This window comes from Leptopilina boulardi, unplaced genomic scaffold (assembly GCF_019393585.1).
Source record: "Leptopilina boulardi isolate dan_hultmark-lab unplaced genomic scaffold, ZJU_Lbou_2.1 LbouV2_341, whole genome shotgun sequence".
In the NCBI taxonomy this organism is placed as follows: domain Eukaryota; kingdom Metazoa; phylum Arthropoda; class Insecta; order Hymenoptera; family Figitidae; genus Leptopilina; species Leptopilina boulardi.
The window spans coordinates 6,263,243-6,278,085 of NW_026137909.1; the positions used below are offsets into that span (position 1 = coordinate 6,263,243).

The 14,843-nt window shown below is 24.0% G+C and overlaps 3 protein-coding genes across 8 annotated transcripts in view; 1 reads left to right on the plus strand and 2 right to left on the minus strand.

The window, feature by feature from the left end:
• Positions 1-78: 78 nt before the first annotated feature.
• Positions 79-5,011, minus strand: LOC127285863 (succinate dehydrogenase assembly factor 4, mitochondrial-like). Of its 2 annotated transcripts, none has more exons than XM_051312070.1 (3): positions 4,693-5,011; positions 4,466-4,555; positions 79-3,501 (listed from the first exon to the last, which is right to left on the minus strand). In XM_051312070.1, the coding sequence occupies exons 1-3, from the start codon at positions 4,754-4,756 to the stop codon at positions 3,332-3,334; spliced, it is 324 nt and encodes a 107-aa protein (XP_051168027.1). In that variant the 5' UTR covers positions 4,757-5,011; the 3' UTR covers positions 79-3,331. The 2 variants fall into 2 exon arrangements, with proteins under 2 accessions (XP_051168027.1, XP_051168028.1); XM_051312071.1 differs by having other exon boundaries at positions 4,466-4,552; positions 4,693-5,003.
• A 477-nt stretch (positions 5,012-5,488) lies between these two features.
• LOC127285865 (uncharacterized) lies at positions 5,489-7,080 on the plus strand. The gene is made up of 3 exons (XM_051312077.1): positions 5,489-5,676; positions 5,834-5,944; positions 6,778-7,080. The coding sequence occupies exons 1-3, from the start codon at positions 5,607-5,609 to the stop codon at positions 6,918-6,920; spliced, it is 324 nt and encodes a 107-aa protein (XP_051168034.1). The 5' UTR covers positions 5,489-5,606; the 3' UTR covers positions 6,921-7,080.
• LOC127285864 (protein polybromo-1) overlaps positions 7,062-14,843 on the minus strand; it is a 46,464-nt gene continuing 38,682 nt past the window's right edge. For 3 of the 5 annotated variants that reach the window (XM_051312075.1, XM_051312073.1, XM_051312072.1), the window contains 4 exons: positions 14,643-14,799; positions 13,998-14,092; positions 13,166-13,283; positions 7,062-7,927 (listed from right to left, as the gene is read on the minus strand). In XM_051312075.1, coding sequence (XP_051168032.1) covers positions 7,711-7,927; positions 13,166-13,283; positions 13,998-14,092; positions 14,643-14,799 — 587 coding nt within the window. In that variant the 3' untranslated portion in view covers positions 7,062-7,710. The remainder of the gene's footprint in view (positions 7,928-13,165; positions 13,284-13,997; positions 14,093-14,642; positions 14,800-14,843) is intronic. The other 2 variants (XM_051312076.1, XM_051312074.1) reach the window with 1 other exon arrangement.

A 14,843-nucleotide genomic window follows, 5' to 3' on the forward strand; every position in this document is an offset into this window, starting at 1 on the left:
ATTATTATTATTAAATACCGTTTTTATATTAGAAATTCAGTTGTAAAATAGGTATAAAATTTTGTTCTTTTTTTTGGGGGGGAAAAATAATGAAGAGATTTCTATTTCTGAAAATTGTGTTTTTCTTGCTCTTCTTTATTAATAAATTTAATGTACAATGTAAATAACTGGAAATCTATTTTTTGAGAGTTCTTATATAAAAAATAGTTGAAAATAGTTTATTATTTAATGTTTAATCATAAATGATAAAATTTAAGAATTCCCAAAATGTAATAACTACTTAAATTGCGTATGTTTTTGAAAAAGTTTTGGGAAGTGTGTGTATGTGTGTATGTGAATGAATGACAAAAAAGCAAACAAATGTAGATATATACGTACATTAATAATAAATTTGTTGTCATTTGTTAAAGAACAATTTTCTTTTCCAAAATTTAAGCTAACTTAAATCTGACCGCATTACTATCAAACAAGTCCAATTCATCCGCTATCATATTTGCTTCTCTGCTTATCGTATCAATTAAAGAATTATTACCATAGTTCTATGAAAAGATGCAGAAAATAATGTGTAATGCCATTGTAATTTTTCTAGGCACTGAGAGATTTACCATTAGCAAAAGTGAAGGACAATATAGATAGCTCCATTCATTAACTTATAAAGAAATGCCATATCATTATACAAGAATCTATATAGGTCAGCAAAGGGACTCCCATGACAGTACGTAATTCGTTGTAATCATGAGCGCGTATGTCAAAAGGTATGTTAAGGAGTCGAGCTGCAAACCTCAAGATTTTATTCTGCTTAATTCTAATTATATTAAGGACATAAATGAAAAAGACAAATCAAAACTTTATGTTCTACTTTTACGGAAAAGTAAAGCTAAAACGGCGCAATTTTAATTTCTGCTCTATTTTTTCCGTAAAACGATGACAAAAATTAAATTAGCGCCGTTTATGTCCTATATTTACAAAAACTTAAAACAAAAACGTCGGCATTTTAATTTTTGCCCTATAGTTTTCCGAAAAAGTAGAGCAAATACGGCGCAATTTTAATTTCTGCTCTATTTTTTCTGTAATACTATGACAATAATTAAATTAGCTCTGTTTATGCCCTATGTCTACGAGAAATTAGAAAAAAACGTCGGCATTTTAATTTCTGCTCTAGTTTTACGGAAAAATAGAACATAAAAGGCCCAATTTTAATTTCTGCTCTACTTTTTCCGTAAAACTAGAAATTGGAAGTTTTATTTCCATTCTAGTTTTACGGAAAAATAGAGCAAAAAGGGTACAATTTTAATTTATGCTCTACTTTTACGAAAAAAAACAAAAATAGGTAAAATGAGTCGCCGGAAAGTAAAACCACACATAAAATTCTGACGGCCATGTTAATTCAATGGGAGTCAGAATTTTATGTGTGGTTTTACTTTCCGGCGACTCAAATCCGTAAATCTTGGTCAGAAATTAAAATAGATTCGTTTTTTTGTCTTTTTTGCGTAAAAGTAGGACAAAAACGCAGACATTTTTTCAGTAAAACTAAAGCAGAAATTAAAATATCGCAATTTTTGCTCTATTTTTTACGAAAAAGTAAAGCAGAAATCAAATTAGCGCCTTTTTTGTCCTACTTTTTCAAATAATTAGAGCAAAAACGTCGACATTTTAATTTCTGTCCTAGTTTTTTTTTTGTAAAAAAAGTTCAAAAACGGCTAAATTTTAATTTTTACTATACTTTTTCCGTAAAAATATGGCAGAAATTACAATTGGCGTCGTTTTTTTAGTTTTTTATGCCTACACTGAGAAAACTGTTTGGTATCATCGACTGAAGTTTGGTTCTCCAAACCAAATTTTTTATTTGATATATGTGCAACTAATCCGTTTGGTTCGGGCTACTAAATTTTTTCGTTGAATCATTTTGTTCGGTCTACCAAATTTTTTGTTTTGCACAACTAACTTATTGTTTTTAAGCAAACAAAAAATTTAGTTAAATGAAAAAAATTTTGTTCTTTTCTCAACCAAATTATTTTTTGGCTCACACTTATATTTTTTATTTTTCACTTAATTTTATCACTTTTGTTATCCTCTTTTATTACTCTATGTCTACTTAAATTAAATTCTATTCCGGAAAAACCTAACACTGCTGGGGATCGAACCCTCAGACTACGCAACGCAAATCAAGAACGCTGACCACTACACTAAGGATCCTAGTGACAATGTGAGTGTAAATTATTTGCATAAAGTATACAGGCTGGAGAAAAACTTCCGTTCTTTTAACAAGCTTTATTCTCTCTGTTCGATATGCATCACTACACACACATTTTTACCGAATTTCTGAAACACATAAAAATCCCGAAAACACTTGAATAAAACTGGACGACACGAAGAGCGAAGCATGGTTAACGTGTGACATATTTACGAGAACAGCGCATGCGCAATTGAGCATTCAGACGGTTTGGTTTGGAGAACCAAATTATTCAGTTAACAGACGCAAAAGCTTGAACGAAATTTTTGGTACAGCCAATTAAATTCTCATTTTAATTTCTGCTCTAGTTTTACGCAAAAGTAGAACAAAAACGACGCAATTTTAATTTCTGACCTATTTTTACTATAAAACTAAAGCAGAAATTAAAATGACGCAGTTTTTTCTAAATTTCTACGAAAAACTGTAGAGCAGAAATTAAAATGGCGGCGTTTTTCCTCTAATTTTTATAATTTGTTACAAAATTTCAGAAATTTATTGAAATTTTATTACTTTTCCATACAAAAAATTAATTCCATGACTTTTCCCTGACTGTTAGACTCTGTGAAATAAAAATTCTGGCAAATGAAGTTTCGGTGAAATAAAAATTCTATTAAAAAATTAAAAAAAAAACTAAAGGAAAATGATTCACATCCAAAAAATACGGTTTTTTACTATTTTCTTTTTTCAAACAAATATATATTCAAAAATATAATCTATGCACACAATTATACAAATTTCATATTAACAATGATAAATCGTAGTTTTACATCAAGATTTTTTATGTTTGAACATTTATTATTTGCTTTTATAAATTTTTTCATTAAGAAATTATAGTTTTCTAAACTAAAAATACGTTAAATAAAAACCCATTAAACGTCCAATTAATAATTAAAAAAAAAGCTTAGGAAAAATATAGTAAAAAAAATTTTTTTTTCTTTTTCATACCACTTTCTTTTTTCTAACTACTGTTACGCTAAAATGTAATGAGAAGCAATAATTTAGATTTTAAGCAAAAAAATAAAAAAAATGTGATTCGAAATTAGAGTCTAAAAATTGTTTTTTTTAAGTTCATTGGACTAAAGAAACTAAAGATATTTATCAAAAATCAGAAACGCGCCCCTTTCTTTCCCAATCACCATAACGAGTTGGTTCTGGACCTCTTGGTCCACCCACTTCGCCAGTAACTGGATTTTTATTTTCTGGAAATGCTTGCAAAGGTTCTTTTTCCTGATACGGATGTTTACCTTCTTCTAATTCTTCCAATTTTTCTAAAAAATTTAAAGCAAACATATCTTCTATTATATTAAGTTAACAAATTTCCAAAAGCGACACCGACACCGTATGTAAGATTTTCTAAAAGCATATGGCAAAGTATTTTGATTTATTTGAAAATAAGTGAAAATAGATTTTTCAAGGACGGGTGTTGAGGTCACGGTGTCGGTGTCGCTTTTGGAAATTTGTTAACTTAATATAATAGAGGATGTTTCGTTTTAAATTAAGAAATGTTAAAATTATTAAGTTAAAAACATTTGATTTTAATGACACTTAAAATTAGACACAATATTATAGGCTACTAACTAAAAATTGAAAAAACAACAATAAATAATAAAAAATAATCATAAAAAATTGAAAAAATCAAAAAATTCTTAAAAAATTGCAAAATAACCCTTTTTCGGGTTAAAATTGAAAAAAGATGTTACATAAAAATAGTTTGTAAGATTTTCTAACAGCATATATGCAAAGTATTTTGATTTATTTGAAAATAATTGAAAATAGATTTTTCAAGGACGGTGTCGAGGTCACGGTGTCGCTTTTGGAAATTTGTTAACTTAATATAATAGAAGATGTTTCGTTTTAAAATAAGAAATGTTAAAATTATTAAGTTAAAAACAATTGATTTCGATGACACATAAAATTAGGCACAATATTATAGGTTCCTAACTAAAAATTTAAAAAAAAACGATAAATAATAAAAAAAAACCATAAAAAATTGGTAAAAAATTGTTTATAAGTAACTTTTTAAAAATAGAGTAATTTTAAAGGTATATATCCAAAAATTCGTAAAAAATTGCATAAAATTGCAAAATAACCCTTTTTTGGATAAAAATGCAAAATAATCCTTTTTCGGGTTAAAATTGAAAAAACATGTTACAAAAAAGAAGTATATAAAAAAAGTATATATGATTGTAAATTTCCTTTTTTTTTGTTTAAAAAAAAACTAAAAAATTATACCTATTGGTGTCTTTTCACGTAACTTTTTTCTAAATTCTTTTAATCTTGGACTTTCTTCACTCTTCTTTGTTGTTTCAAATCTTGCAACTACTGAAAAAATGTTAATAAATGGAAATTTTATGTAATTTATTACAATTATATTAATTAATTACATTATATTAATTAATTTTAATAATAATTTTCAAATAATTAATCAAAATCGCTAATAATAAATAATTAATAATTACCATTGAAAGAATGAAGAAAGCTGTTATTTTGTTTTATTAATCGCGATACTGTTAATATAGACATTTTAAATTGTTTCGTCTGCTTGTTCTTTTTTCGAATCACAATAATTCGCACTAACCTAATCTTAAGTTAATAACGTGTCTGCAATCTCTATTAAATTTCAAAATAATAAATCACAATTATTTCAACTAACAACAAAAATATTCTACTAGTTTTTTTTTATTATATTTACTTTTTTTTATAATTGTATACATAATAAAAGAAAAATATTACTAGAAGTCAACATTGCACTTGTTTGACATTAGCAGACGACTCACATCAAGGTCACACTTAGTTGCGCATACGTTTCGAGTTGGCGCGAAAATTTAAATATGTAAACAACAAAGGCGGATTACATACATGAAAAATCATTAATTAGAATTTTTAATACATGTTTTTATTATAATTTATTATTTTTTGGACGAATTTTCAGTTTTTGAATTACAATTCGACATATTTTTAATTTTATACGAATTTTTTTTATTTACTAGAATTTTAATTTACGCGAATTTTAATTTAATAAAATTCTCAATCAATCGAATTTTATGTGATTCGAATTTTTAAATAACAAAAATTACAATTCACCGAATTTTTATTTATACGAATTTTTAATTGACAGAATTTTTAATTAAAATTAAAAATTCGTATAAAAAGAAAAACTGTGAAATGCAGAATTATTAAAAAAAAAAAAATATTTGAATTGAGAAACTGAAGCATGCTTCAGTTTTTTTTACTGTCAGTCCAACCAAACTAAAAGTTTGTAAAGCAACTTTGTAAAAAACTGGAAAAAGTAACTTTTTAAAAGTTTAATCATTTATTTATTAGTGTTATATCTGTTATATTTAGTAGATTTTAATTATTTTAACGAGGGAATATGTTAACTCGACGTTTAATTTTTTCCCACACTACAAGAATGAATTTTGAAAAAAAAAAATTTTCCAAAAGTAGGTTAATTTTATTTTAATCTCTAAGCATATTTTCTATTTAAAATATTTTTGAAGAAAATAAAAATTTTACAAGTAAAAATACAAAGAAATTAAAATATTTTTCATTTTTTTAAATAGAGTAAAATTTTCTTTATTAACTACATTAATTATTTAGGTTCTTTGTCACAAGCTGAAATCAGTAACGAAAAAATTCAAAATGTCAATAAAAATGAATCTGCACGAATGCAAAAGTTTCACGAAAAACTCAAGGCCGATGTTTTACCACGTAAGAAAAAAAAATTATAATTTCAGCGAATTTTAATTTAACAGAATTCTCATTCAATCGAATTTGATGCGATACGAATTTTTAAATGACAGAAATTCCAAATCTCCGAATTTTTATTTATACGAATTTTTAATTGAAAGAATCTTTAAGACACCGAATTTTTATTTGTCCGAAATTACAAATGGCCGAAAAAAAATTCAACAGAAAGAATTCGGCGCAATTTTTGAAAATTGACCAATCACGATTTTCTTGATATTTTCTAATTGGTCAATTTTTGAAAATTGCGCCAAAATATTTCTGTCGATTATTAATTCGGTCATTTGCGATTTCGGACAAATGAAAATTCTGCGTCTTTAAAAATTCTATTCATTAAAAATTTGGACAAATTAATATTCGGTGAATTGGTATTTCTGTCATTTAAAAATTCGTATCACATAAAATTCGATTTAATGAGAATTCTGTTAAATTAAAAATTTAAATTTAAATTTTTTAAATAAAAAATTAGGTAAATAGTATTTCTGTAAAATAAACATTCTGCCAAACAAAAATTCGATAGCTAAAAATTTTGTTAAGTAAAAAGTATAAAAAGAAATCGTTGTCAAATGCTAATTCGAAAAATGAAAATTCGTCTAAAAAATAATTACTTCTATAAAAAATTTTTTAAAGTAAAAATTCTAATTAATGACTTTTATTTAAAAAAAAATCATGCGCTCCAATAAATTTGGTTTTAATTTCAAATTTTTTTTTTATATAACAAAAAACGGTTTTTAAAAGAAAAAAACAAATAGAATAAAAATACTGAATTTAAATATACTTACATTTATTCAACACAGCGGAAATAGATCGTTCCATGCGATTTATCGACTTGGTTCTCGTGGAAACTGATCCAAAAAGTGGTGAAATTATTCCCAATTCAGAAAAAGAACCAACCAAATGGGGCGATTGGCAGCACGGTGGAAGGGTTACGGATTTTTAAATAAAAAAAGAAAAATTCTCCACTTTTCTCAATGATAGAAATTTGTATTTAAAATACAAAGAAATTATTGCTAACTACACACTCCCGTAGAAAATCTCTTCAAAATTTCAAAATTAATTACAATATCCATTTTTTTTCAACCAAAAAAAAAAAAACAGAAAATTACAAAAATTCATACTTCACACACAATAATTTCAATTGCATTTACATTAATCATTAAGATTTATTTAGAAAATAAAATGCAAATCGCATTTACAAAACAAAAAATATATATAAATTCACTGTCAGATAAACGATAAAAAAAAAAAAGAAATTAAATACAAATTCATTCAGTATCAAATTATGTTTCTTAATATTATTTGCAAAACATATCAAAATTTCTAAGGGTTCACAATTTTACTTTTTTTTCGCCTATAGCAATATCTCTCTTTTTTTTTGACAATATTTCACATATATTTGAGATACAAGATATTTTACACATATTTAGCAGTTTCGATGTGCATTGTACACACAAAAATTGAAAAAAAAATTTTTATCAATTTTTCGACTGTACCTGAGGATCATATAATAACATATATTTATGTTTCTTTTGTGTTCTATGTGCAATTTTTTTGAGAAATATCTCAAAAATAAATGATAAAAAAAACAATGCTAAATCGAGCTGAAAAATTCTGAAAATTATTTTAAAATATAAAATCATCAGTCTTGAGTTGCGGACCAACATTTTCGAGTATTTTTGTTGATGTCAAAAATGTGAAATTATATTAAATAGCTCGATTTTTCCAGTTAACTACAATGTTTTATTAATTGCTAATACATCGCGCATCATCATATTTCTCAGTGTCCATAAGGCGTTTACAACATTTCCATGATTGCCAACTCCATTTCCCAACCATTCGCTTGGCAATTTTGTTATTTCAGGTATTTGAGTATTTTCAGGTGTTGCACTCATTTGTTTGTCCCAATTTGATATGTAACGATTCTCAACGTTCAAACCCTCGATATACCTTTAGGGAAAAGAGAGAAAAAAAAACATTTTCAATTAAAAAGACAGGGACACAGGTTAGAATTTCGACGGTTTTGAAATTAATAAGCTCGAATTTCTACATAATAAAATTTTTTTTAAAAGTAAAATATGAATTTAATTTACATATTTAGGAATTTTTATAAAAATTCATAAAAGAAATTTTTATTTAGTCCAACTTTTATAAAATTGATTTTCTAGTTGGCAAAATTTCCATTTACAGGGTTGACAGAAAAATATTATTTTGTTTTTCTTTGACTTTTCACGGTGCGCCAGAAGGAGGTTTAAATAAAAATGAATTGGCACTTAAAAATTCTTTTTGATTATAGTTCTAAGATGAATAAAAAAACTTTTCTCAATAGGTTTTTAAAATCAGCTTACGTGCCCAATTTAAACAAATTGAGTTTTAAATATTTAAAAATAGTATTTTATGAGGAACCAGAATTTATTTAATGTATACTTATATGCGTATAGGAGAGATTCTTTTTCAATCGCCCCAGCCCAAAAAGTCAATGTTCTGGGATTGGCTTCATACTTTGGTAAATTGTTGTCCTATATGATAGTAATAAATCCCTAAAATATAAACTCATTAAAAAAATATTTGTAGAAAGTAGAGGGGGTTGAAGTTTTGACGTTAAGGGTAACATTGTCATTTTCAAATCCGTATAACTATGACAAAAGTTAATGGATTTTAATTTATCTATAATGAATTTTATTGTATTTTTCACGTACTTTTCAAAAATGTATACGAAATTTAAAAAAAAAAATTTTTAACCCCTTTTTTTCAAAATCAACCCTTATTTTTCGATTTTCACCCCTTCGGGTATTTTTTTTTTTTTTTTTTTATTTTCATTGGAAAGCTGAGGTTTTTTCCGATGAGCTATGTAAATATGAAAATGGGACAACAATAATTTTGTGAGTAACAGAATATTAAAGTAGGCGGTGCCGATAAGGGGTGTACCTGGAGATCATCTTTGAGGATTTAGATAGGCACCGCCTAATTTAATATTATGTTTCTCACAAAATTATTGTTGTCCCATTTTCATATTTACATAGCTCATGGGAAAAAACCTCAGCTTTCCAATGAAAATAAAAAAAAAACAAAAAAAAATTCCTGAAGGGGTGAAAATCGAAAAATAAGGGTTGATTTTGAAAAAAAAAGGGTCAAAAATTTTTTTTTTTTAATTTTGTATACATTTTTGAAAAGTACGTGAAAAATGCAATAAAATTCATTATAGATAAATTAAAATCCATTAACTTTTGTCATAGTTATACGGATTTGAAAATGACAATGTTACCCTTAACGTCAAAACTTCAACCCCCTCTACTTTCTACAAATATTTTTTTAATGAGTTTATATTTTAGGGATTTATTACTATCATATAGGACAACAATTTACCAAAGTATGAAGCCAATCCCAGAACATTGACTTTTTGGGCTGGGGCGATTGAAAAAGAATCTCTCATAGATAATAGATGTTTTAGATTTGGGTTCATATAAATTTATTAACAATGAAGTTATTTTCTTGTTTCGTTTTTATATTTAAGAGTGTCGAACGGTATCTGAAATTCTTTGGCAAGAAGAGAGCTTTAATTATCACTCTCAACGTGAAATAGTATTGATTTTAAAATACTTTTTTCTCGAAACACGAACACTTTTAACAAAATCAGCCAAAATCCTCATCTTATAAATTTCCTAAATCCAAAAGACTGTACGAATCCATAGAAAAACATGGTTGCAAAACAAAAAGTAGAAAAAAATAATCTAATAACAGCTGCGACTTTGTGCGCCCTGCATGCTGCTGCCATCTGACGGCGGCAGGAGGTAATGAACCCCTCATTATATTACTTTTCGTTTTGCAATCGTGTTTTTGTATGGATTCGCATAATCTTTCGGATTTAGGAAATTTATATAAGATAATGATCTCTAGCTGCTTTTGTAAAAAGTGTCCGTCTTTCGAGAAGAAAGTATTTTAAAATCAATGTTTATCATTTTCACGTTTAGTGCCGTTTTTATAGAGCGATAATTAAAGGTCTCTTCTTGCCAAAAAATTTCAGAGATCATTCGACTCTCTTAAATAAATTTTGTCACTCTTAAAATCGTTCTTTTAACATTATAATTTAATTTTTTAAAATCGGACACAAACACTACAGCAATATAATTATTTATATGTAAAATTGAAAATAAGTAATTATTTTATCATTTATTACAGTATTTATTAGATTAAATAAATTCTTATTCCCCATAAAACACTGTTTTTATATAAAAACTCAATTTTATTTAAATCGGGCACGTAAACTGATTTTAAAAACTATTGAGAAATGTTTGTTATTCATCTAAGAATCATAATCAAAAAGAACTTTTAAGTGCCAATTTATTTTTATTTAAACCACCTTCTGGCGCACCGTGTTTTCTCTGATTTTCAATAAAAATTAAAATTTTTTTCCCTGACTCTAATGAAAATATTTCAAGAGGTTTTCAATAATACGCCTCGGATTGTACGACATTTTTGATTTTTTTTTTTTTGATTTCTTAAAATTGAATTATTAAAAAAATATATTAACTTGAATTGTTTGCAAAATCAATTTATTTTTAATAATTTTAAAACAAATTCTTCTAAAATTACATGATTTAAAACCGTTTTCAATTGAAAATTCACTTTATTGTCTAAAGATTTAAAAAAAATTTTCATCAATTTAAAATGAAAGCTTTATTTAATAATCTCCTGAAATTCAATTATTATTTTTCAAAATTTTAACTCGAACTATTCTGAAATAGAATTATTTCTAAATTTTCTATCTAAAAATTGAAATTATTGAATAATTTAATTTTAATAATTTTTAATCAAGATTTTCGAAAATTCAATTATTTAAAACATTTTCCAAATTCAAAATTCTCCAATTTTAATTATTGTTTAATGCTTATAAAATATTTACAAAAATTCCAATTTACGAAAATTTTTATTAAAAATCTAAAATTCAATTAGTTTAAAAAATTTTATTTATTGCTCTTCCAAAACTGAATTATTTCTCAAATTTTTAATTTCAATTTCATTTTCAATTAATTATTTCTAATAACTTTAAACTTTATCAAAAACTTCAATTACATAAAACATTTTTTAAATATTAATTCTTTAAAATTAAATTTTTGTTTATATAATTTTTAAAAAAATTTCAATAATTCAAGTTTATTAAAATTTTAATTGAAAATTTCAAAAATCGAAAATTCAAATTTTTCTAAACATTTTTCAATTGAAAATTCTCTAAAATTCTCTATAATTCAATAATTTCTAAAAATTTTATTTCAAATTATTAGCTAAATTAATGTTTTTTTTAATTACTTTAATACAGTTCTTCAACAATTCGGAGAAATAAAAAGTTTTTTTAATTAAAAATACTCTAAAATTCAATTATTCTTTAAAGTTTGTTAAAAAAAATTTTATCAATTAAAATTTATGAAAGTTTCAATTTAAAATTTTCTGAAATTTAATTACTTCCAAAAAAAAATTCCAACTCAAACTCTTCCAAATTCAATTAGCAGGCCTCGGATCGACTTAAAGGCACAAAAAAAGTCGTTTTAGTCGATTTATATTCCAAAAAAAGGCGAAAAAGTCGATTTTTTTTATTTTAACAAAAACATTTTACAGATTTTTAAATAATTTTTTTTTTTTTTAATAATAATACTTTTGGAAGGGTAAATTTGAAATTTTTAGAAATAATTGAATTTCAAAAGATTTTGTTAATTTTCAGACAATAATTAAATTTTACAGAACTAAAAATAATTTATCAAATAATTTTAAATAATATTTTTTTAAAAGTAATTAAATTTTCAAAGATTTACAATTTAGATTTTTTAAATTAATTGAACTTTAAGTGATTTTTAATTAACATTTTTTTTTTTCACTAAAAAATGTATTAGAAACTGTAGACGAAAATACAATAATTTGAAAACCATTTTTAATTGAAAAATGGTTTCAGATAGTTGAATTTTCAAAGAATAGGTATTATAAAAATAGTTAAAAATAATTGAATTTCCTTAGAGTTATAATTGAAATAGTTAAATTTCAAAAAATTTTAGAAATAATTAAATTTTAGAAGCTTTTAAATTCAAATTTTTGAAAATAATTGAATTATAATTGCAATTTTTGATAATAATTTAATTTTAGTTGATTTTTGATTGAAAATTTTAATAATAAATAATTTTGAGTTGAAATTTTTGAGAATAATTGAATTTTAATTGATTTTGAATTAAAATTTTGGGTAATAATTGAATTTTTTTGATTTTAAATTAAAAATTTGGAAAATAATTGAATTTTAAAAGATTTTGAATTGAAATTTTGGAAAATAATTGAATTTCAATTGAAATGTTGGATAGTAATTTAATTTTAATTGATTTTTGATTGAAAATTTTGATAATAATTAATTTTGAATTAAAATTTTCAGTAATAATTGAATTTTAGCTGATTTTTAATTGAAATTTTTGAAAATAATTCTATTTTATTTGATTTTGAATTGATTTATGATTTTGAATTTAAAATTTTTGGTAATTTTATTTAATATTTTTTTAAAATTATAAATAATTGTTAAATTTTCATAAAAATTTTAATTGAAAAATAATTTAAAATAATTGAATTTGTGATGAATTTCATTAAAATTATTAAAAATAATTAATTTAGTGAAGAATTTAAGTTAAAAATTTGTTAAATAATTGAAATAAAGAAGATCTGAAGAAGATCTGCATTTTATACTAAAAAAAAAAAATATATTTTATTTAAAAAACTTTTTTAAAAATGTAAAAAAAAAGTCGAAATAGTCGCATTTTTTTAAAATAAGTCAAAAAAAAGTTGTATTTTTGAAAAAAAATCGGAAATAGTCGAAAAAGTCGTATAATCCGAGGCCTGAATTAGTAATTGAATAATGTTGAAAGAACGAATGAAAAGAATGTATTATAAATTTAGCGCCTGACCATAGGCTCTCTTGTAATTACTTCTCGTATTATTGTATGAGTGTGTCTTATTGATTCCCTGAATTTCGTAATCAAATTTTTCGAAATTCAATTATTTTTAAAATTTTAATTAAAAATCTTCTGAAATTCAATTATTTTTAAAATTTTAATTAAAAATCTTCTGAAATTCAATTATTTGACAATTTTTTAATTATATTGGAAATTAATTTTTTTTTCAATAGTATTTTTAAGTATTATATATTTAATGTTTATTTACCTGAGATAAGCGTCCGAATGTAAAAGTCGACTTGGTCTTGGAGGAACTGCAATAAAAAGTGGATCTGGTTGCTTGGTCGTTGGAAGATTATTTGTCTGCGTTGCAGCTACAGTTGTTTCTGTAATAAAAAAATATTTGTCAAATTCCACAGGTTTTTCGATTTTATTTTTTCAAATAAAATTTCAATGTAATTCCACGAGAAATTTACCAAATTTCGAAACGCATCCTCAATTTTAATAAAACTTATTTAGTATTGTATTTATTATTATATAATTTTATTTATATTATAATATAAATATATGAAATATAATAATAAATAATGTAAGTAATAATAATAATAATAATAATAAATAATTACTACTACTACTATTATTATTTATTACTTATATTATAATTTCTAAAAAATTAACGTTTTAAATAAAAAAAAAAATATGTTTGATCTTGAAAAGTTGATTTTTGAAAAATTTTACATAAAATAAATATAATTAATTTCAATAGGTTTAAGAAAGTTTCAAGAACCTCGTGGAATCGCACTTAACTTTTTCTTTTTAAATTAATAATAATAATAATGAGAAAGTAAAATAGAAAGATGAAAATGTTTTTCTTATCGAATAAAGAAAATGAATAAAAATTAATTAATTAGATGAAAGCATTAAATTATTAACGAGATTTTGAACTTTGTTGTAAAAACCTTTGGTCCCACATATCTTCAGAGTTGAGTTAATTTTTGAATTTTGAATTAAAAAAAAAACATGCCAATTAAAAATGTAGCAGTAGCAGTAGTAGTAGTAGTAGAAGAAGAAGAATTATTACTGAAAATACAAATGCGCACCTTTGTGTAATCGTATTTTGTGGTTTACGCCACGCAACTCACCGGTTTCCATAGGAGCCATTCCGGCGACTCCTTTCGATGAGGCGACAAAATTTCTGAAAATAAACAAAATTTACCTTACGATTTAAAATGTTCTTAAATTGAAATAAAAATAAAAAATTAAGAAACAATTGTTCCATTTGCAAATTTCGGACAAATGAAAATTCGGCGACATAAAAATTCTATCAATTAAAAATTTGTACAAATAAAAATTCGGACAAATTGGAATTTCGGTCATTTAAAAATTCGAATCACATAAAATTTGATTGTATTAAATTTTTTTTTTTAATAAAAAGTCAAATGAGAAAAAATACTGTAAAATAAAAATTATGCGAAACAAAAACAGCTAAAAATTTTGTTGAGTAAAAATTCGTATAAAAAGAAAATCTATTAAATTTGAATTCGAAAATTGTTTTAAAATAAAATTATTTCTAATAAAATTCTTTAAATATAAAAAATTCTAATTAACGATTTTTTATGGAATAATCATGCGCCTCTTTGATTTAATGAATTCCTTTTTTTTTATTTATTTAAATATTCAAAAATATAGAACTTGTTTGTTTACAAATGAAATTTGTAAAAAAAAAAATTTTTTTTTAAACTTACTTGCTCCGATCGGCAGGTAGAATAATTCGTCCATTAGATTTGAGAATATGAACTTCCTTGACGTGTCTCGCGAGTCTTTGAACACTTGGAAATGGTGGAACTGATTTTTTTGTTCTTCCACAGCCTCGCCACTGACATTGAAATATTACATTTTCTTCTGAAAATAAATATTTAATTTTTTTAAATTAATTATAATTTAAA